The sequence below is a fragment of the Phocoena sinus genome, chromosome X (genome assembly GCF_008692025.1).
Source record: "Phocoena sinus isolate mPhoSin1 chromosome X, mPhoSin1.pri, whole genome shotgun sequence".
Classification (NCBI taxonomy): Eukaryota; Metazoa; Chordata; class Mammalia; order Artiodactyla; family Phocoenidae; genus Phocoena; species Phocoena sinus.
The window spans coordinates 47,203,880-47,226,657 of NC_045784.1; the positions used below are offsets into that span (position 1 = coordinate 47,203,880).

At 41.2% G+C, this 22,778-nt stretch overlaps 1 protein-coding gene across 4 annotated transcripts in view; it reads right to left on the reverse strand.

Annotated features, from left to right (window-relative positions):
• Window positions 1–731: 731 nt before the first annotated feature.
• The window catches only part of PHF8 (PHD finger protein 8), a 106,975-nt gene continuing 84,928 nt past the window's right edge, over window positions 732–22,778 (reverse strand). For 3 of the 4 annotated variants that reach the window (XM_032619835.1, XM_032619837.1, XM_032619836.1), the window contains 3 exons: window positions 8,330–8,439; window positions 4,298–4,634; window positions 732–3,345 (listed from right to left, as the gene is read on the reverse strand). In XM_032619835.1, the coding sequence (XP_032475726.1) occupies window positions 3,257–3,345; window positions 4,298–4,634; window positions 8,330–8,439 (536 nt within the window). In that variant the 3' untranslated portion in view covers window positions 732–3,256. Of the gene's footprint in view, window positions 3,346–4,297; window positions 4,635–7,167; window positions 7,569–8,329; window positions 8,440–22,778 lie in introns of those variants that run through there. The other variant, XM_032619838.1, reaches the window with a different exon arrangement.

Consider the following 22,778-nt stretch of genomic DNA (forward strand, 5'->3'; position numbering starts at 1 on the left):
AGAATTAAATGACATATCCTAGGTAAAATCCCTAGCCCAACGCCTGGCACAGAAGAGGCACTTAAATGGTAGTGGTTATCAGTGAGAGGTGCTAGAACAGAGTAATAAGAACACAGACTGTGGAACCAGGTTGGCTCCACAACGTACGATGTGTGATGCCGGAAGTTTCCTTTGCCTGTTTCCTCATCAGTAGCATGAGGATACTGGTGATGATGAAATGAATCAATATACATAGAACACTAAGAGCAGTATCTGGCACAAGGAAATGAGCATGATATGCTAGCTCTAATAATTATATCCCTTGCACTGGCCCTAAACACAGTAATCAAGTTCAGCTTGGAGAAACATGTCAGAGAGAGAGAGAGAGAAGGGGAAGAAAAAATAAAACCCCACAACTTCACATTCACAGAAAGAGGATACAGGTATAGCCAGTAAAATCTGCCCATGGAAGCCATGGAAAGCCTTCCCAACAAAGTTGTCAGGCCCCTTTGAATTGTTGCACCCCTTTCATTTATGCTCACTATACTTTTGACTGTTTTTGGTGTGTGAACTGTGTCTCTTGTGAGGGCAGCGATCCTGTCCCCTCCCCACCTCAGGCATAAGGCTGTGCACTAGGGAAGAGGTGAGTTGATGAGAGAGACAGAATGTAAAGAGAAGGCAGTACTCCTGGACCCCAACACCCCACCACTCCCACCACCACCAAAAAAAAAAAAGAATGCTGAGCAAAGCAATTGCCAAGATAAATCACTTTTATCTCTATAGGAAAGGGAGGATCTAAAAAAAATATATAAATTACATTAGTAACACAACATAAGAAAAAAACAGGGGAAAAAAAACCAACAGAGAAGTCTGTATGATGCTATTCTAACCTGTTTATAAAAAGGCCCTGCATCAGAAATTCACAATCCTACCCACTTCTAAAAATATATTTAGACATGTACAGAAGCGGTGGGCTTGTTTTTAAATTGCTTTTTTGTAAAAATATATTAAAGGTGAATAGAAATCCTCTCTCCCTGCCCCCTATCCAAGCCCCAGCTCTGTGCTGGGGATTGGAGACCAGAGGTAACTCTCTCATCATGTTCTAAACCTTGGTTACAACCACTCCCAACCCCTCCCCAACTCACTTCACTTAGAACCTGAAACATTAAAAAAAAAAAAAAGCACACTAGCCTCTTTGGAAAAGCGTAAATCTGAGGGTAAACTTGCTTTTCATTTAAAACACAAAACAACAAACAGCCAGCTCTGAGAGCCCAACTAAATTAAACAGAAACCCAGTCAAATGGAGGTTGGGTTTCAGCTCCACAAAACTTTTAACAAAGAAACAGAAGGGAAAGAGGCCTGGAACCAGGGGGGATATGCTAGCAATTAGCTGCCTTTGAAAGATCAAGGGGAGGGGGGTGTTAATGGGCAGAAGGGCTGGGGTCCTGGTCTTGGTTACAGCAGTCAGGGCCTAGTCAGGCAGTTGCCTACACAGGGACACAGGCTGCCCTCCTTCCCTCCCCTCACTACCCTCTGTTGCTTTGAAATCCCCAAGAAAAGCAAAGCTGGGCAGAAACAGAGGGAAGGGGAGTGGGAACCTCACGTGCTAAGGGGGAGGTAGCCAGGCTTTTTTGCCTTTGGTGTGAATAGATGGAGGACTGCTTGGCCCCTGGGGCCCCCAAGATAGGAAAAGGAAATGGGGCTAAGGGACCCCTGATTCCAAGGAAGGAGAGTAGATGGGCTGTGGAGAAAAGAAAGACAAACTAGAGACACGAAGACAACCAGGGAAGCCTCACATATTCCCTGTGGCCTGCACAGTAGCTGTTAAGTTCCCCAGAAGCACTGAGAAAACTGAGGTGAAGTTAAAGTGGGGGGTAGAAGACAATGAAGCACTCCACTTGGGCGTGCCGAAATGGAGAGAGGGAGACATTCTCCATCCAGTCCAGGTCACCAGGGAGGCAAGACAGGTGGAGGTGGAGGGAGCTGGGGGAGGGTGAGGGAGGGGGTGGGCACTGTCTGGACAATAGAAACATTCACAAAGGGAAGAGGGGGTGGGAGGTTCAGATGATCTGCTCCTTTACAGGTGGGCATCTCCGCTCCTAGGCTCGGGCTCCCCCCACATCAGCACTCTGCTTGAGCGTCCACCTGACATCTGGGAGTGTAAAGGTCCAGGAGTGAAGATGTGAGTTCTGAAGTCTTCTTCAGACCAAGACCTCAAGGTGGGGAGAGAAGCAGGGAGGCTCCTGATGGAGAACCTGGGGTGAGCTGTCCTGCCACATCCTCTCCAGAAGGTCCAGGCTGTGCTCTGTGGTACGGGTGAAGGGATCAGGCCGTACAGCAAGGGCTATCTGCTTCAGTGGCAGATGCTTTCAAGGCGTTTGGGAGATGGTTTTTGCATCCTGGGGCCCAGCCAAAGCTATGTGGATAATGTTCTGCAGGACCTCAAACTCTAGGCAAATCCCTGGAGCTCACCCTGGGAGAGGTGGCTTCGTCTGTAGCCACCCAAAAGTAGTTTCCTCCAATGGGCTACAAAGTCTCGGTCAAAGTCTTGGGTGTTGGTCCTCTCCCCACCTTGAGAAGTGACAGGAATCTCTCTTCCTCCCGAGGATGAATGAAGTCAGCCTATGGCCTTTCTAGGCCACTCTGGAAATGGCCCACGGTGGGGCAGTAAGAAGACTCTGGGCCCTCCTCTTTATTTCCATGAAGCATTTGGCAAGAGGGGGCAGAGGCCAGAGCCTTCTCCCAGGAACGAGTCTTGAGTGGGACACATCCATTGGGCTAAGAGGAGGCAGGAGAATGGGCAGAGGTGGGCAGGCTTCTGGAGACAGGGATGGAGCCACAGAAAGTATTGAGCACTGGGCCTCCCACTTCATGACCAGGGAAATACCGAGGGGCCCAGGCTCTCCTCATGCCTCTCCTTGTCCTGCTTTCCAGCTTTAAGTGGGGATGACAGTAAAGGGCAGACAAAGCTGGTGAAAGGGAAATGGATTGGGGCAGCAGAAAAGAGGGCTCTAGTCAGCTGGAAACCTCTCCCATTTACTGGCTACTCAGAGATATGCAAAAGGCAGGCAGGATGCTCCAGTGGAAGTAGGGAAGGGAGTTGAGGGAGTAGGTGAAGGGGCCCATGGGAGAGTCCGTGCCTTTGGTCAGTTCCAAGAAAGCAGGACAATGCGCCTCAGCACCTTGTCCGGGGCAGGCAGGATCCAGGAGTGCCCCGAGAATTGACAACGGAGAAGGCAATGGGGGTGAAGGGGTGAGGGGTAGGACACAAAGGGGATCACAGAAGCAGTTTGCCATTTCTGTGGATTTTCAGGATACGGCCGAGTCTCTGCTTTGCTGTAGCCAGGCCCTTTTTGGGACGCTTTCCTGTGGGGGAAGGGAGAGGTAAGCAAAGGGTATGGCAAGGGTGCCAGCAGCAGCTCCAGCACCAACTGTCCTTGCGCCACCCCCCTCCTCTGTTCCTCTGCCCACAGAGTCTCCCCATCCTTATGCCTGGCTCCAGGACCATCTTGGGCCAAGAGGCCCTCCTTAACTACTCCAATCCAACACCACATGCTTTGGCTCTTCCTCCTATGACCTCCTGCAGTGGCTACAGACTCCCTGGTTACTCTGTCTGGTTACTTTTCCCCACTGATTTCTTTGGTCCCAATCATTTTCCTTCCTAACTTCTGCAAGGTGATTGTGCCTCTCCATCTTCTTATCCTGCCCACCAGGATTGAACAAGTGCCTGGTTAGTGATTATAGCTCAGTGTCCCTGAAGTTGCCACTCCCAGGGCCTTGTTTCATTAGAAACCCCATCCTCATCATCCCAATGCCGCACCAATCTCATCACCCTTGAGCTGCGTACTCTAGGGACTGGGCTTTCAGAGCCAAAGTGAGGAAAAGGAGGGCTTGAGCCCTCCCCGCTTTCTCTTTCCCCACATCAAATCACCTCATCACCACATCACCATATCAATCACGTGTCCCATGTGACCTCCTCCATATTTGATCAATTTATCCCCTCCTTCATTCCCTCTGCCAGAGCCCTAGCCTCTCTTCACTGCAGCCTGGACTTGTGTACGTGCCTCCTTCCTAGACTTCCCACCTTCAACCCACCCTCCACTCTGGCCTACCGGAAGGATCTTCCCAAACCCACATCTGGGTTTGTCTCTGCTTAACACCAGTCAATGTCTCTTCATGGCCTATGAGGTCAAGTCCAAGTATCTTAGGTTGCCCATCACTGTCCCTCCCAGGTGTTCTCATTTACCAGAATGCTTAAGGGTTTGAAGCCAGTGACTCTAAGATCCTTCTCAGTTCTACAACCATATGGCAGTCATACCTGGTCCTGTTTGATTGCTCTGGGAGCCAACTGAAGGGCGCCGCTGGGTCAAGAAGACACCAGGGGCCATGGGTGTGGTGCTGCGGTTTGCCTGGGCCATGCCAAAGGCGTTGGGACGAGCAGTATACTCATGGTCAGCAAGACTTCCTGAGAGGGCCTCTTGTTTAGGCTCAGGGGGAGGCAGGGGTGAGGAGGAGGTGAGAAGTTGGGGTGTAGTGGCCAGAGTTGGGGCTGGTACTGCCACGCTGAGATTAGGCTCTTGAGGGCGAGGCTGTTCTACCTCCTTCAACAAAGGCTTCTTCTTGATATATTTCTTCTTTTGGGCCTTCTGTAGCTCCTGAAACACAAGCCAAATGGGAGGGGAGAATTTAGGAGTGAAGAAAAGAGAAGAAAATTTCCCAGAAAGGAATCTAGACGGTGGTCAGTGTGGTTCTACAACCTGCCCCTACTCTAAGCTTAGCCTGGCTATATGTACACACAACACACAGGCCTTCCAATACCTCAGGTCCTTTGGTACCAACCATTCTTAAGTCAACACTGCTACTAACCAGTACAGTGGCAACAGAAGGGTAAATGAGTTCAGAGACTTGGGTTTTGGTCCTAGAATTGCCACTTATGAGGTGAACCATGGACATGACTAATAATAATAGCTAAACTTACACCAGCAGCTGAGGCACTTTATATGTTTGACCTCATTTACTCCTTAGAACAGCCCTGAGAAGGAAAATCCCTCAGTTTACAGATGAGAAAACTGAGGTACAGGGATATTAAGTAACATGAGCCCAAAGCCTCACAGCTGAACAGTTGTTGGGTTCAGGATTCAACTAGGTCTATGTGAACACCCACCCTGCACAATTCTCAAAATGGGACATCTGCGAGTGAAAGAGTAGCAGCTTTGGAATGAGATAAACTTGGGTTCAAATCTAGGCTTGTGCTCCCTAAGTTGGATGACCTTGGTCAAGTTACTAACCTTTCTGAAATTCAATTGCCTCATCTGTAAAATGGGCAAAACAATAGCTGGTTTTCAGGGCTGCTGGAAAGATTAAATAATGACATAAAACACATAGCACATAGTAGGTACTCAACAAATGAGAAACTATTATTCTATCTTCATCTCTTACAATGGTTTCTCTTCTTCTTGCTGGTCTTTTCTTTTAATAGAGGACAGTCTTCCAGGTCACTGGATCTTAAAATCTCAGTTTTGGATGGGAGGGATGAATAAGGAGTTGTGTCACTTCTCACAATATCTTGGATTTCATCCATCCATTGCTCTATGAATATACTATCCACTGTGTAGTGGGTACCTTTATAGTGGGCACCTGGACCCCTGAGAACCTGGAAAGGTGGTGCTGAGAGCATGTGAATGACTTCACCTTCTGAAATGCTACACAGCCACAGAGACCAATTCAGTGATTACATTTCTTTGCCTTCTCTTGGCAACACAGGCCTACTCCTGCCTTCGGAAGATCTGACAGGCTGTGGCTACCTTAGGAATTTTTGTGGGACGAGAATAATAATATTAGTAATATATGCCAGGCACTGTTCTATAATTTAACTCATTTAATACTCCTATGAAGCATGAGAAAAAAAGAATTATAATTCCATTTTTATGAGAAGAAACTGGCACAGAGGTTAAGTCACTTTCCTAAGGTTATAGGAACAGTAAGTGGCCAAGCTGCGATTCAGACCCAAGCCATCTGTCTTCAGAGTCTCTTTTATCAGCCAAAATGCTTGTTACTCCATCCATACCAAGGACTGCATTTCTGCCCCCATTTCTCTCATCTGAATCCAGAAATTATCTCTTCATACCTAGATCACATAGTTTAAAATTTTCTACCTTTGTTGCCAATCTCCCTTTCATATACATCATCCAGATCCCCCCCACAGAAGACTAGACTATCTTATGACAGGGCCACTTTCACCTTATCTCAAAAGGGCATCAGCAAGTCCCCACCCAAGTTCAGACTCCCTGGCCTGACATTTATGGTCATCCATCGTCTGGCCACTTATACCTAGCCAACCTGTAGTGATGATGATGAAAAGCTAATGTGTCTACAGTACTTACCGTGTGGCAAGTGCTGTTCTCAGAGCTTTTACATATATTACCTCATCTAATCCTCAGACAGAGTCTATGAGAAAACTGAGGCACAGAGAAATTAAGTAACTTGCTCAAGTGGGAGGGAGAAGATTTGAACTCAGGCAGGCTGGCTCCAGAATTCATTTTTTAACCTCTATTTATCTTACTCCATTCCCCAACAATAAGCCTCCAATCCAAAAAGATCTGTTCATTCTTTTATTCATTCATTCATTCACTCAACCAACAATGACTAAACACGTGCTTAACATAGTAGGGATACCAAGTCAAATTAGATATGTCTTCACCCTTGAGGCCCTTACAGTTTAATAAGGAACAAAGAAAAGTACACTTATGATTGTAAGTACCATGAAAATGCTATGGAAGCACAGAAGGCCACTGAAATAAACTGGTGGTGGATGGTGTGAAGGGGTGTTAGGTAAAGGCATCTGAGAGGGCATGATTCCCAATGGGCAGAGGGAACAGTCTGTGCAAAGGCACAGAGGCATGAGACAGTCTGATACATTGAATGAACAATGAGTACCGTAATGCAATAGTATGGGTGGTGTAAAGGGCATGCATGAAGGGTTGACACAAGGTCAGGGAGGAGAGGTAACCAGAGGGCAAATCAAGAGGGCCTTGTGTGCTTACCAAGGAATCCCCTTCTCCTGGAATGCCTCCCTTTCCCCTCCAAAAGCTTAGCCTGCAAAACCCTTCCCCATTTCAAATCTCTTCTTTGAGGTCATCTCTGATCAACTCCACAGAAATGAGCTCCACAGAAGGCACTAAGAGTAGTTTTCAAACCTTTAATTAATTTGTTCATTTAAAGCAGTCAAACTTCCTTTTTTTACAAATTACATCTTACATGGCACTAGGATATACATAATAGAGAAAAGTTCTGGACAAAGAATGGCCGCCTGTACTGGTTGGTCTCTGCTGGCTTCCATCAATAGCCTCCAAAACATTTCTAAACTCTGGAACTCCACAGAACATCATATGAAAAACATCATTCTATTAAATTTTATTTAAATAGGATGTAATTACTGAATTATATAAACATTTAACTATTTCACTTTATTTTAATAGCAAGTAACATGAAATCTGAAGTTAGAGGATATGAGTTTGAATCTTGTCTCCTCCATTTACTGGCTGTTTTATCCTGGACTAGTCACTTAAAGAGAGCCTCATTTTCTTCACCTGTAAAATGATGAAAATATTACCTATTGAAAAGGGTTATTGAGCAGATTACATGAGACACATGGAAGCACCTAACATAAAGCAGATGCTCGATAAATGCTCTAAGCTATAGGATGTGGCATGAGGATCTAAGGGGATACTGATAAGGAGAGAACCACAAGATTCACTTCCAACTGCTCTCAGGGTTGCCAAGCACATTTAAGAACTTTGAAAACTATAACATGCTAGGAAGTTAACTTGATTCTAGGACAAAAATTAGTGGGTGAAGTTTTCTTGGGAAGCATGGGGTGAAGATCAGGCAAAGTATTTGGTACAGAGGACAAGAAAAGCCTCTCCCCGAAAAAACCAAATTCTGATACTGATGAGAGACTGAGAAACTGAGTGTACTCAACTGAGTCACCTCCTTGGAGCTTCATCTGAAGACAAGAGCTCTCACCCAAGGACAGACTTGGTCCTTCCCATCTGAGAGGTTTTCACACACCCAGAAAGGCAAGTGATATTTTCAAGGGCTTTTCTCTGGCCCCCTATTTTCTTTCATCCTAAATCATTTCAACGGTGTGCTCTGTGGAAGCAGCTTGTCACTGAGTTGGTATATGTAGGATATAGGAGGGAGTTGGGATACTGCCATGGATAAAGATCACAAGTTACCCACTTCCCAATGAGACAATGGTGAGATCCTGTCAGCCTGGAGGTCTGAGTTTTGAGGCTCCAAATCAAACTGGAATCAGTGGCAGGGCCATTGCCTGAGTGTCAGCACTTACCTGCTGGGCCAACTTTGCAGCTGCTGCAGCCAAGCCTGTCTCAATGGAAGCTACCCGAGTCCCCTCACGCACAGGACGGTCCTGCTTTGGTAGAGTTGGGGTCACACGGGCTGCAGAGGGAACAGAATGAAGACATTTATCTGAATGACAATCATATTCCCTACCTCTGAGCCCCCCAAAGGTGGTCTCATTGGTTTTCCTGCTTCTAGCTTTTTACAAAGCCAGATTTTGCTTCCCATCAGGTAAAAAGCTAATTTACAAATGCCCAAGGTACACAAAGCACACACTGATTAAAGGATAAAAGTTAATTTCCCTGAATTGGCATGTAAAGTTGTCCATGTTCTGCTCCCTACCTACCTCCCCAACCTTATTTCCATTCCCATATCCTCAGCTTCTCCAGACAGAATGGCTTCCTTATTACACCTCCAGAACATGTACAGCTCATCCTCTCTCCCTGTGCCTTCATCCTCATCATCTACACTGCCTGGAGTACCCTCTTCCCTTTTTTCCACCTCTTTAAAACCTGTCCATTATTCAAAAGTAAGCTGAAATCAATCTTCTGTGCAAAACGTCTAGGACCTCTTTGGCTCACACTGAACCCTCCCCTCCCCTGAACTTATGTACAAGTCACTTAATACATAGCACATACTATCCTGTCTCATTCCCTAATGCTGATGTGTGTTAATCTATCTAATAACCAGGTTATGAGTTCCTAAAGAAGATCACCTTCTTGTATAACCTTTTTATATAATGCCTTAACAATCTTGAATCAAAAAAGTTACTCATCCCACATTTTACATAGGAAGTGTATTTCAGGATAACCAAACAGCCCCAGATGATGAGGGAAAGCTGTTCTTTACAGACGAATGCCAGCTAATAAATGTAAAAGGAATGACAAAATTAGAAAATCACACGTTTGTAAGCCCTAATGAAATAACTGATTCTATGGAATTGGATATTCACACAGTACCAAAGTATTATCTCACAGATGACTTGCTAGTCTTGAGAAAAAAACACTAACCTTACAATGATGAGATCAGGAGATCACCCCTTATTGTCACTAACAGAAAGATGGCCAACTTCATGCACCTCCTAATGCAATTCAATAGGAAATCTACAGCATTACCTGGGAAGCAGTTTTGCCAAGACCTAACATCAAGTAAGCAGTTCATATTACTTCCAGTTTTTAGGAAACAGAGATTAAAAAAAAAAGTTAAATGACACTGAGGGCAAACAGTCATCCTATAAGATAACTGGCCTGGTTTCTTTAAAAACACAATGTCACAAAGAAGCAAACAAACAAATCTAGAAGGTGGGATGTGCTAAAGGACAATTATACTAGTTTTTATAATAAATCAACAGCATCAAACAAAAAAGGATTTCTCTAGATTAAGAGATATTCAAAAAATGTGATAGCCAAATGCCATATGGACCCTGTTCAGATCCTGATTTAAACAAATCCACTATGAAAATGCCTTTTTCTGTTAGACAATTAAGGAAATTTGATTATGGACTTAGTATTAGATAACATCAAGGAATTATCAAATTATTATTAATTTTTTTATGTATGATGACAGGACAGTGGTTATGTGAGAAAATGTATACTTTAGAGATGCATACTGAAGTACATGGTGGGGTGGGGAGGGAATGACACTATCTGGGATTTGCTTTAGACAGGTTTTTAAAAAAGAAGAAAGTTATAGATGAATCAAATATGGCAAAATCTTTACAACTGTTGATTCTCATTGGTGAATATATGGGATTTTACTCTTTTTAATTAATGAAAAAAGTCAATGTCACAGGAAAAAACGAGGTGGTGGTGGTATCTGATCTAGATTTAAAGATTCCTTGGTTGGTTAGCTATTGTTATTGCTATAAAGGAAACTTTCTGTATAAGCAGTATGCAGATTTTAGAACAGGCAATTCAGGAGGTTGAAGTCCTTTCTTTAAAGGTGATATTGATATTTTACTTGTTTAAAAAATGATCTGAAGCAAATCTAGCAAAAATGTTAACGCACAATTTTCAGTCATGGATTCTTGGGTATATTTTATATCGTTCTCCACAGTTTTGTGTGTGTGGTGGCTTTAAAACATGGTCCCAAATTCTTTGACATTTTTCCTATTAATAGGTGGGGTCTATGTTCCCTCCCGTTGAACCTAAGCAGGCTCATTTGTAGCCTATAGAATGTGACAGAAGTGACACTGCATGACTTCTGAGGCTAGGTCAGAAAAGGCAACTTTAGTTTCTGCACTGCTTCCTGCAACACTCACACTTAGAGCCCTGAGCAACCACATAAGAAGTCTGATTGCCTTGAGGCCATCAGGCAGTGAGGAAGTTAGTCACATGGAGAGGTCACATGTTGGCACTCTGCTTGGTACTTCTAGTCTTTGAGTCCACCCAGCCCAGGCCCCAGACATGTGAGTTAATGAGACTTCAGATGATTCAAACTCTTGGCCATCCAGCCTTCAAATTATCCCAGCTGAGGCCCCAGACATCATGGAGTAGAGACAAGTTGTCCCCATTGTGTCCTTTCTAAATTCCTGACCTGTATAATACATAAGCAAGTTGTTTTAATCTGAAAAAAATTAACCTCCTTGGTTAGATCTGGATTTAGGGGGGGAAAAAACTATGTAAGACATTTTGTAGGGACAGTTGAGAAAATCTGATCATAGAATGGTTTATTAGAAGATCTTAGGGAATTATTAACTGTTAAGTATAACAAAGTTAGTGTGGTTATGTAGGAGGACATTCTTATTCTTAGGAGATACTGAAGTATTACTTTGTAGTAGCTTTGTAAAGTACTTTGAAGTAGCTCAGTTACTTTGTAGTAGCTTTGTAAAGTACTTTGAAGTAGCTCAGTAGAAACTATAGACAGACAGATTCAGATAATGAAGCAAATACAGAAAAATATTACAACTGTAGGATCTAAGTATTGAGAATATGGGTGTTTGTGTACTCTCCTACATTTATGGATGTTTGAAAATTCTCATAATAAAAAATTTTAAATAGTGAATGAGATTAAGAGATTATAATAACCAAATGAAATGTGTAGTCCTTGAATAGATCCTGGTTTAAATAAGCAAATTATAAAAGCTATTTTTGGTACAACTGGAGGAAATTTGAATAAGGATTTGGTATTAAATGATATTAGGAAGTAAATGTTACTTTACTTAGGTGTCAAATGATGGAACTATGGTTATGAAAGAAAAAGTCATTTTCATAGAGATGCATACTGAACTAATATTTAGTATGCAATGATGGATGAAATCCACAAAAAAGGCAAAGTTAAGGACTTCTAAAACGTCACTTCTGAATTAAAACAACGAAAAAACTGGCAAAAACTGTCATAATAAAATTTTTCAGAACTCTGGAAATTAACCAAAGGTTTACAGCTACCTGGAGAGCATTTATTTAAGAAAAAGTGCTGAATCTCAGTAAAAGCAGTGAGCTTTGTGGCATTTTAACTTGCCCTAGACCCATCCACTTCTCCCCAGCTCAGTGATAGCCTTGAAAACTAACAGGCCACATTGCCAGTGATGTAGGGAACAGAAAGGAGCTGGAGCTTTCTTCCAAAGCCTAGTGCTCCCTGGGGAGCATTTATCAAAAATATTTAAAGGCAAGCGCTTAATGTCACAGATGCTTAAGGTGATGGATAACAGTTGTGGCAAACAAAAGACCAACCCAAAAGCTGAAAAGGAAAAGTTGAGGAATGAGATATCCACTGGGGATTAGAAAAGCTCTCACATATTTCTGGGAATCTAAAAGACCATATGCATGCATAGGGGCTGTGTGCATGATCAGGAAAGACTTGAGAAATACCAGGCACTCACCTCTGGCTGACTTTGAGGCGCTGCAAAGCAGGAAGTGAAGGCTAAGGCACAGTTGTAAATTGCCTGCCTGAGTGCTAAAGCTATGTCCCAACATGCACATAGAGCCCCTTGTCAAGCACTGGGAGATTTACTGGTTCCAGGCATTTAAGGAAATCTCTGTCCAATCATTGGCTGACCACTAAGCTAACTGAGTAGAAACTTCTACTTTAGTGACTTTTCTGAACAAATTCTGTAAATAAACAAATAACAACAAGCAGCAACAAAACAAACCCTGGGGAGTGAAGTAGGGAGTATCTGATTTCCAGAGTCGCCACATTATTTTAAATGTTCAGTTTTCAAAAAACATTAGAAGATATGCAAAGAAACAGGAAAGGGTAGCCACACACAGGAAAAAAGTAATGGATAAAAACTCTCTCTGACTACCTGAACAAAGTTGGACCTACTAGACAAGGACTTTATACCACCTATTTCAAACATGTTCAAAGAGCTAAAGGAGATCATGTCTAAAGAACTAAATGAGAGTATGAGAATGATGTTTCACCAAATAAAGAATACCAATAAACAGACAGAAACCATAAAAAGGAATCAAATAGATATTTTCGAGTTGAAAAGTAACGGAAATGAAAATTTCACTAGAGGGTTTCAACAGCAGATTTGAGTAGGCAGAAGGAAGACTTAGTGACCTTCAAGAAGGGTCAATTGAGATTATCCAGTCTAACGAACAGAAAGAAAAAAGAATGAGGAAAATGAGCAGAGCCAAAGGGACCTGTGGGATGGATCAAATTTGCCAACATACGCATATGGGAGGCCCAAAAGAAGAGAGAAAAAGGGGTGGAAAGACTATTTTAAGAAATAATACCTGAAACTTTTCCAAATTTGATAAAAAATTAATCTACATATCCAATAAGTTCAACAAACTATATGTCAGATAAACTCAGAGACTACATATCATAACCAAAACCAAAGACAAAGAGAGGACCTTGAAGTCAGCAAAACAGAAGTGACTCATAACATAAAAGATTGACAGTTTACTGATCATCAGAAACCATGGAGGATAAAAAGCAGTAGGATGACATATTCAAAGTGCTTAAAGAAAATCACTGTCAACCAAGAATTCTACATCCAGCAGAACTATCCTTCAAAAAAGGAGAAATCAGGATATACCTAAATAAACAAAAACAGGACTTCCCTGGTGGTCCACTGGTTAAGACTCCATGCTTCCACGGCAGGGGTGTCGGTTCAATCCCTGGTCGGGGAAGCTCTGCATGCCACTCAGTGCAGCCAAAAATTTGTTTAAAATAATAATAACTAATCATTCTTAAAAAAAAAGAATAATAAAAAAAAAAACCCAGAGAAGGGAGACAGCAGAAGCAAGAAGAACTACAATCCTGCAGCCTGTGGGAAAAAACCCACATTCACAGAAAGATACACAAGATGAAAAGGCAGAGGGCTATGTACCAGATGAAGGAACAAGATAAAACCCAAGAAAAACAAGCAAATGAAATGGAGATAGGCAACCTTCCAGAAAAAGAATTCAGAATAATGATAGGGAAGATGATCCAGGACCTTGGGAAAAGAATGGAGGCAAAGATCAAGAAGACACAAGAAATGTTTAACAGGGGTTCCCTGGTGGCACAGTGGGTGAGAGTCTACCTGCCGATGCGGGGGCACGGGTTCGTGCCCCGGGCCGGGAGGATAACAAGTGCCATGGAGTGGCTGGGCCCGTGAGCCATGTCCGCTGAGCCTGTGCGTCCGGAGCCTGTGCCCCACAAAGGGAGAGGCTACAACAGTGAGAGGCCCGTGTAGCGCAAAAAAAAACAAAAAAACAACAAAAAAAGAGAAATGTTTAACAAAGACCTATAAGAATTAAAGAAAACACAGAGATGAACAACACAATAACTGAAATGAAAACTATGCTAGAAGGAATCAATAAAATAAGTGAGGCAGAAAACGGATAAATGACCTGGAAGACGGAACAGTGGAATTCACTGCTGTGGAACAGAATAAAGAAAAAAGAATGAAAAGAAATGAAGATAGCCTAACAGACCTCTGGGACAACATTAAATGCAACAACATTTGCATTATAGGGGTACCAGAAGAAGAAGAGAGAGAGAAAGGACCAGAGAAAATATTTGAAGAGATTATAGTCGAAAACTTCCCTAACATGGGAAAGGAAAAAGCCACCCAAGTTCAAGAGGCACAGCAAGTCCCATACAGGATAAACACAAGGAGAAACATGCTGAGACACATAGTAATCAAACTGGCAAAAATCAAAGACAAAGAAAAATTATTATAAGCAGCAAGGGAAAAATGACAAATAACATACAAGGGAACTCCCAAAAGGTTAACAGCTTATTTCTCAGCACAAACTCTACAAGCCAGAAGGGAGTGGCATAATATACTTAAAGTGATGAAAGGGAAGAACCTACAACCAAGACAACCCTACCTGGCAGGGATCTCATTCAGATTCGATGGAGGAATCAAAAGCTTTACAGACAAGCAAAAGCAAAGACAATTAGCACCACAAAACCAGTTCTACAACAAATGCTAAAGGAACTTCTCTAAGTGGAAAACACAAGAGAAGAAAAGGACCTACGAAAACAACCCCAAAACAATTAAGAAAATGGTCATAGGAACATACATATCGATAATTACCTTAAACGGGAATGGATTAAATGTTCCAACCAAAAGACACAGGCTTGCTGAATGGATCCAAAAGCAAGACCCATAGATATGCTGTCTACAAGAGACCCACTTCAGACCTAGGGACACATTCAGACTGAAAGTGTGGGGATGGAAAAAGATATTCCATGCAAATGGAAATCAAAACAAAGCTGGAGTAGCAATACTCATGTCAGATAAAATAGACTCTAAAATAAAGAATGTTGGGGAGAAAGAGGGGAAGATGGTGGAAGAGTAAGATGCAGAGATCAAGTTCCTCCCCACAGATACACCAGAAATACATCTACACATGGAGCAACTCCTACAGAACACCTACTGAATGCTGGCAGAAGACCTCAAACCTCCCAAAAGACTCAGAAGAAGGAGATTAAACCTCCACAATCAACTTGATGTACCCTGCATCTGCAGAATACATGAATAGACAACGAATCATCCCAAACTGAGGAGCCGTGTAGATGACAGGCTCTTGGTGCTGCAGCCAGGAGTCAGTGCTGTGCCTCTGAGGTGGGAGAGCCAACTTCAGGACACTGGTCCACAAGAGACTCCCAGCTCCACATAATATCAAACGGTGAAAATCTGCCAGAGATCTCCATCTCAACACCAGCAACCAGCTTCACTCAATGACCAGAAAGCTATAGTGCTGAACAACCTATGCCAAACAACTAGCAAAACAGGAACACAACCCCACCCATTAGCAGAGAGGCTGCCTAAAATCATAATAAGTCCACAGACACCTCAAAACACACCACCAGACGTGGACCTGCCCACTAGAGAGACAAGATCCAACCTCATCCACCAGAACACAGGCACTAGTACCCTCCACCAGGAAGCCTACACAACCCACTGAACCAACCTTAGCCACTGGGGACAGATATGAAAAACAACGGGAACTACGAACCTGCAGCCTGCAAAAAGGAGACCCCAAACACAGTAAGATAAGCAAAATGAGAAGACAGAAAAACACACAGCAGATGAAGGAGCAAGATAAAAACCCACCAAACCTAACAAATGAAGAGGAAATAGGCAGTCTACCTGAAAAAGAATGCAGAATAATGATAGTAAAGATGAACCAAAATCTTAGAAATAGAATAGACAAAATGCAAGAAACATTTAACAAGGACCTAGAAGAAATAAAGATGAAACAAACAATGATGAACAACACAATAAATGAAATGAAAAAGACTCTAGATGGGATCAATAGCAGAATAACTGAGGCAGAAGAACGGATAAGTGACCTGGAAGATAAAATAGTAGAAATAACTACTGCAGAGCAGAATAAAGAAAAAAGAATGAAAAGAACTGAGGACAGTCTCAGAGACCACTGGGACAACATTAAACACAACATTCGAATTATAGGGGTTCCAGAAGAAGAAGAGAAAAAGAAAGGGACTGAGAAAATACTTGAAGAGATTATAGTTGAAAACTTCCCTAATATGGGAAAGGAAATAGTTAATCAAGTCCAGGAAGCACACAGAGTCCCATACAGGATAAATACAAGGAGAAATACGCCAAGACACATATTAATCAAACTGTCAAAAATTAAATACAAAGAAAGCATAGTAAAAGCAGCAAGGGAAAAACAACAAATAATACACAAGGGAATCCCCATAAGGTTAACAGCTGATCTCTGAGTAGAAACTCTGCAAGCAAGAAGGGAGTGGCAGGACATACTGAAAGTGATGAAGGAGAAAAACCTGCAACCAAGATTACTCTACCCAGCAAGGATCTCATTCAGATTTGATGGAGAAATTAAACTCTTTATGGACAAGTGAAAGCTGAGAGAGTTCAGCACCACCAAACCAGCTTTACAACAAATGCTAAAGGAACTTCTCTAGACAAGAAACACAAGAGAAGGAAAAGACCTATAATAACGAACCCAAAACAATTTAGAAAATGGGAATAGGAACATACATATCGATAATTACCTTAAATATAAATGGACTAAATGCTCCCACCAAAAGACAAACACTGGCTGAATGGATACAAAAACAAGACCCATATATAGGCTGTCTACAAGAGACCCACTTCAGACCTAGAGACACATACAGATTGAAAGTAAGGGGATGGAAAAAGATATTCCATGCAAATGGAAACCAAAACAAAGCTGGAGTAGCAATTCTCATATCAGACGAAACAGACTTTAAAATAAAGACTATTAGAAGAGACAAAGAAGGACACTACATAATGATCAAGGGATCGATCCAAGAAGATATAACAATTGTAAATATTTATGCACCCAACACAGGAGCACCTCAATACATAAGGCAAATACTAACAGTCATAAAAGGGGAAATCAACAGTAACACATTCATAGTAGGGGACTATAACACCCCAATTTCACCAATGGACAGATCATCCAAAATGAAAAATAAATAAGGAAACACAAGCTTGAAATTATACATTAAACAAGATGGACTTAATTGATATTTATAGGACACTCCATCCAAAAACAGAGTGTTCTCAAGTGCACATGGAACATTCTCCAGGATAGATCATATCTTGGGTCACAAATCAAGCCTTGGTAAATTTAAGAAAACTGAAATTGTATCAAGTATCACTTCCGACCACAAGGCTATGAGACTAGATATCAATTACAAGAAAAGATCTGTAAAAAATACAAACACATGGAGGCTAAACAATACACTACTTAATAATGAAGTGATCACTGAAGAAATCAAAGAGGAAATCAAAAAATACCTAGAAACAAATGACAATGGAGACACAACGACACAAAACCTATGGGATGCACCAAAAGCAGTTCTAACAGGGAAGTTTATGGCAATACAAGCCGACCTTAAGAAGCAGGAAACATCTCGAATAAACAACCTAACCTTGCACCTAAAGCAATTACAGAAAGAACAAAAAAACCCCAAAGTTAGCAGAAGGAAAGAAATCATAAAAATCAGATCAGAAATAAATGAAAAAGAAATGAAGGAAACAATAGCAAAGATCAATAAAACTAAAAGCTGGTTCTTTGAGAAGATAAACAAAATAGATATATCATTAGCCAGACTCATCAAGAAAAAAAGGGAGAAGACTCAAATCAATAGAACTAGAAATGAAAAAGGAGAAGTAACAACTGACACTGCAGAAATAAAAAAGATCATGAGAGATTACTACAAGCAACTCTATGCCAATAAAATGGACAACCTGGAAGAAATGGACAAATTCTTAGAAATGCACAACCTGCCAAGACTGAATCAGGAAGAAATAGAAAACATGAACAGACCAATCACAAGCACTGAAATTGAAACTGTGATTAAAAATCTTCCAACAAACAAAAGCCCAGGACCACATGGCTTCACAGGCTGATTCTATCAAACATTTAGAGAAGAGCTAACACCTATCCTTCTCAAACTCTTCCAACATATAGCAGAGGGAGGAACACTCCCAAATTCCTTCTACGAGGCCACCATCACCTTGATACCAAAACCAGACAAGGATGTCACAAAGAAAGAAAACTACAGGCCAATATCACTGATGAGCACAGATGCAAAAATTCTCAACAAAATACTAGCAAACAGAATCCAACAGCACATTAAAAGGATCATACACCATGATCAAGTGGGGTTTATTCCAGGAATGCAAGGATTCTTCAATATATGCAAATCTATCAATGTGATAAACCATATTAACAAATTGAAGGAGAAAAATCATAGGATCAGCTCAATAGATGCAGAGAAATCTTTTGACAAAATTCAACACCCATTTACGATAAAAACCCTGCAGACAGTAGGCATAGAGGGAACTTTCCTCAACATAATAAAGGCCATATATGACAAGCCCACAGCCAACATCATCCTCAATGGTGAAAAACTGAAAGCATTTCCACTAAGATCAGGAACAAGACAAGGTTGCATACTCTCACCACGCTTATTCAACATAGTTTTGGAAGCTTGAGCCACAGCAATCAGAGAAGAAAAGGAAATACAAGGAATCCAAACCGGAAAAGAAAAAGTAAATCTGTCACTGCTGGCAGATGACATGATACTGTACTTAGAGAATCCTAAAGATGCTACCAGAAAACTACTAGAGGTAATGAATGAATTTGGTAAAGTAGCAGGAAACAAAATTAATACACAGAAATCTCTGGCAGTCCTATACACTAATGATGAAAAATCTGAAAGTGAAATCAAGAAAACACTCCCATTTACCATTGCAACATAAAGAATAAAATATCTAGGAATAAACCTACCTAAGGAGACAATAGACCTGTATGCAGAAAATTATAAGACAAAGATGAAAGAAATCAAAGATGATACAAATAGATGGAGAGATATAACATGTTCTTGGATTGGAAGAATCAACATTGTGAAAATGACTCTACTACCCAAAGCAACCTTATATTCAATGCAATCCCTTATCAAACTACTACTGGCATTTTTCACAGAACTAGAACAAAAAATTTCACAATTTGTATGGAAACAAAAAAGACCCCGAATAGCCAAAGCAATTTTCAGAACGAAAAACGGAGCTGGAGAAATCAGGATCCCTGACTTCAGACTATACTACTAAGCTACAGTAATCAAGACAGTATGGTACCGGCACAAAAACAGAAAGATAGATCAGTGGAACAGGATAGAAAGCCCAGAGATAAACCCATGCACATATGGTCACCTTATCTTTGATAAAGGTGGCAGGAATGTACAGTGGAGAAAGGCCAGCCTCTTCAATAAGTAGTGCTGGGAAAACTGGACAGGTACATGTAAAAGTATGAGATTAGATCACTCCCTAACACCATACACAAAAATAAGCTCAAAATGGATTAAAGACCTAAATGTAAGGCCAGAAACTATCAAACTCTTAGAGGAAAACATAGGCAGAACACTCTATGACATAAATCACAGCAAGATCCTTTTTGACCCACCTCCTAGAGAAATGGAAATAAAAACAAAAATAAAAAAATGGGACCTAATGAAACTTCAAAGATTTTGCACAGCAAAGGAAACCATAAACAAGACCAAAAGACAATCCTCAGAATGGGAGAAAATATTTGCAAATGAAGTAACTGACAAAGGATTAATTTCCAAAATTTATAAGCACCTCATGCAGCTCAATAACAAAAAAACAAACAACCCAATCCAAAAATGGGCAGAAGACCTAAACAGACATTTCTCCAAAGAAGATATACAGACTGCCAACACACACATGAAAGAATGCTCAACGTCATTAATCATTAGAGAAAGGCAAATCAAACCTACAATGAGATATCATCTCATACCAGTCAGAATGGCCATCATCAAAAAATCTAGAAACAATAAATGCTGGAGAGTGGGTGGGGAAAAGGGAACACTCTTACACTGCTGGTGGGAAAGTGAAATTGGTTCAGCCACTGTGGAGAACAGTATGGAGGTTCCTTAAAAAACTACAAATAGAATTACCATATGACCCAGCAATCCCACTACTGGGGCATATACCCTGAGAAAACGAAAATTTTAAAAGAGTCATGTACCAAAATGTTCATTGCAGCTCTATTTACGATAGCCCAGAGATGGAGACAACCTAAGTGTCCATCATCGGATGAATGGATAAAGAAGATGTGGCACATATATACAATGGAATATTACTCAGCCATAAAAAGAAACGAAATTGAGCTATTTGTAATGAGGTGGATAGACGTAGAGTCTGTCATACAGCGTGAAGTAAGTCAGAAAGAGAAAGACAAATACTGTATGCTAACACATATATATGGAATTTAAGAAAAAAAATGTCATGAAGAACCTAGGGGTAAGACAGGAATAAAGACACAGACCTACTGGAGAACGGACTTGTGGATATGGGGAGGGGGAAGGGTGAGCTGTGGCAGGGCGAGAGAGAGGCATGGACATATATACACTACCAAACGTAAGGTAGATATCTAGTGGGAAGCAGCCGCATGGCACAGGGATATCGGCTCGGAGCTTTGTGACCGACTGGAGGGGTGGGATAGGGAGGGTGGGAGGGAGGGAGACGCAAGAGGGAAGAGATATGGGAACATATGTATATGTATAACTGATTCACTTTGTTATAAAGCAGAAACTAACACACCATTGTAAAGCAATTATACCCCAATAAAGTTGTTAAAAAAAATAAAGAATGTTACAAGAGACAAGGAAGAACACTACATAATGATCAGGGGATCAATCCAAGAAGAAGATATAACAATTATAAATATACATGCACCCACCATAGGAGCACGTAAATACATAATGCAACTGCTAACAGCTATAAAAGAGGAAATCGACAGTAACACAATAAGAGTGGGGGACTTTAACACCTCACTTACACCAATGTACAGATCATCCAAAATGAAAATAAATAAGGAAACAGAAGCTTTAAATGACAATACAGACCAGATAGATTTAATGGATATTTATAGGACATTCCATCCAAAAACAGAAGATTATACTTTCTTCTCACATCCAGACTCAGTAAATTTAAGAAAATTGAAATCATATCAAGCATCTTTTATGACCACGCTATGAGATTAGAAATCAATTACAGGGGAAAAAATGTGAAAAAACACAAACACATGGAGGCTAAACACTACGTTACCAAATAACCAAGAGATCACTGGAGAAATCATAGAGGAAATCAAAAAATACCTAGAGACAAATGACAATGAAAACATGACGATCCAAAACCTATAGGATGCAGCAAAAGCAGTTCTATGAGGTAAGTTTATAGCTATACAAGCATACCTCAAGAAACAAGAAAAATCTCAAATAAACAATCTAACCTTACAACAGAAGGAACAAGAGAAAGAAGAACAAACAAAACCCAAAGCTAGCAGAAGGAAAGAAATCATAAAGATCAGAGAAGAAATAAATGAAATAGAAACAAAGAAAACAACAGCAAAGATTAATAAAAGTAAAAGTTGGTTCTTTGAGAAGATAAACAAAATTGATAAACCAGTAGCCAGAGTCATCAAGAAAAAGAGGGAGAGGACTCAAATCAATAAAATTAGAAATGAAAAAGGAGAAGTTACAACAAACAACGCAGAAATACAAAGCATCCAAAGAGGCTGCTACAAGCAACTCTATGCCGATAAAATGGAAAAACTGGAAGAAATGGACAAATTCTTAGAAAGGTATAACCTTCCAAGACTGAAACAGGAAGAAATAGAAAATATGAACACACCAATCACAAGCACTGAAATTGAAACTGTGATTAAAAATCTTCCAACAGGGCTTCCCTGGTGGCACAGTGGTTGAGAGTCCGCCTGCCGATGCAGGGGACACGGGTTCGTGCCCCGGTCCGGGAAGATCCCACATGCCGCGGAGCGGCTAGGCCCATGAGCCATGGCCGCTGAGCCTGCGCATCCGGAGCCTGTGCTCCGCAACGGGAGAGGCCACAACAGTGAGAGGCCCGCCTACCGCAAAAAAAAAAAAAAATCTTCCAACAAACAAAAGTCCAAGACCAAATGGCTTCACAGGTGAATTGTATCAAACATATAGAAAAGAGATAACACCGATCCTTCTCAAACTCCTCCAAAAAATTGCAGAGGAAGGAACACTCACAATCCCATTCTATGAGGCCACCATCACGCTGATACCAAAACCAGAGAAATATACTACAAAAAAAAGAAAATTACAGACCAATGTCACTCATGAATATATATGCAAAAAACCTCAACAAAATACAAGCAAACAGAAGCCAACAACATATTTAAAGGATCATACACCATGATCAAGTGGGATTTATCCCAGTGATGCAAGGATTCTTCAAAATATGCAAACCAATCAATGTGATACACCATATTAACAAATTGAACAATGAAAACCATATGATCATCTCCATAGATGCAGAAAAAGCTTTTGACAAAATTCAACATCCATTTATGATAAAAACTCTCCAGAAAGTGGGCATAGAGGGAACCTACCTCAATGCAATAAAGGCCATATATGACAAAACCACAGCAAACATCATTCTAAATGGTGAAATATGAAAGCATTTC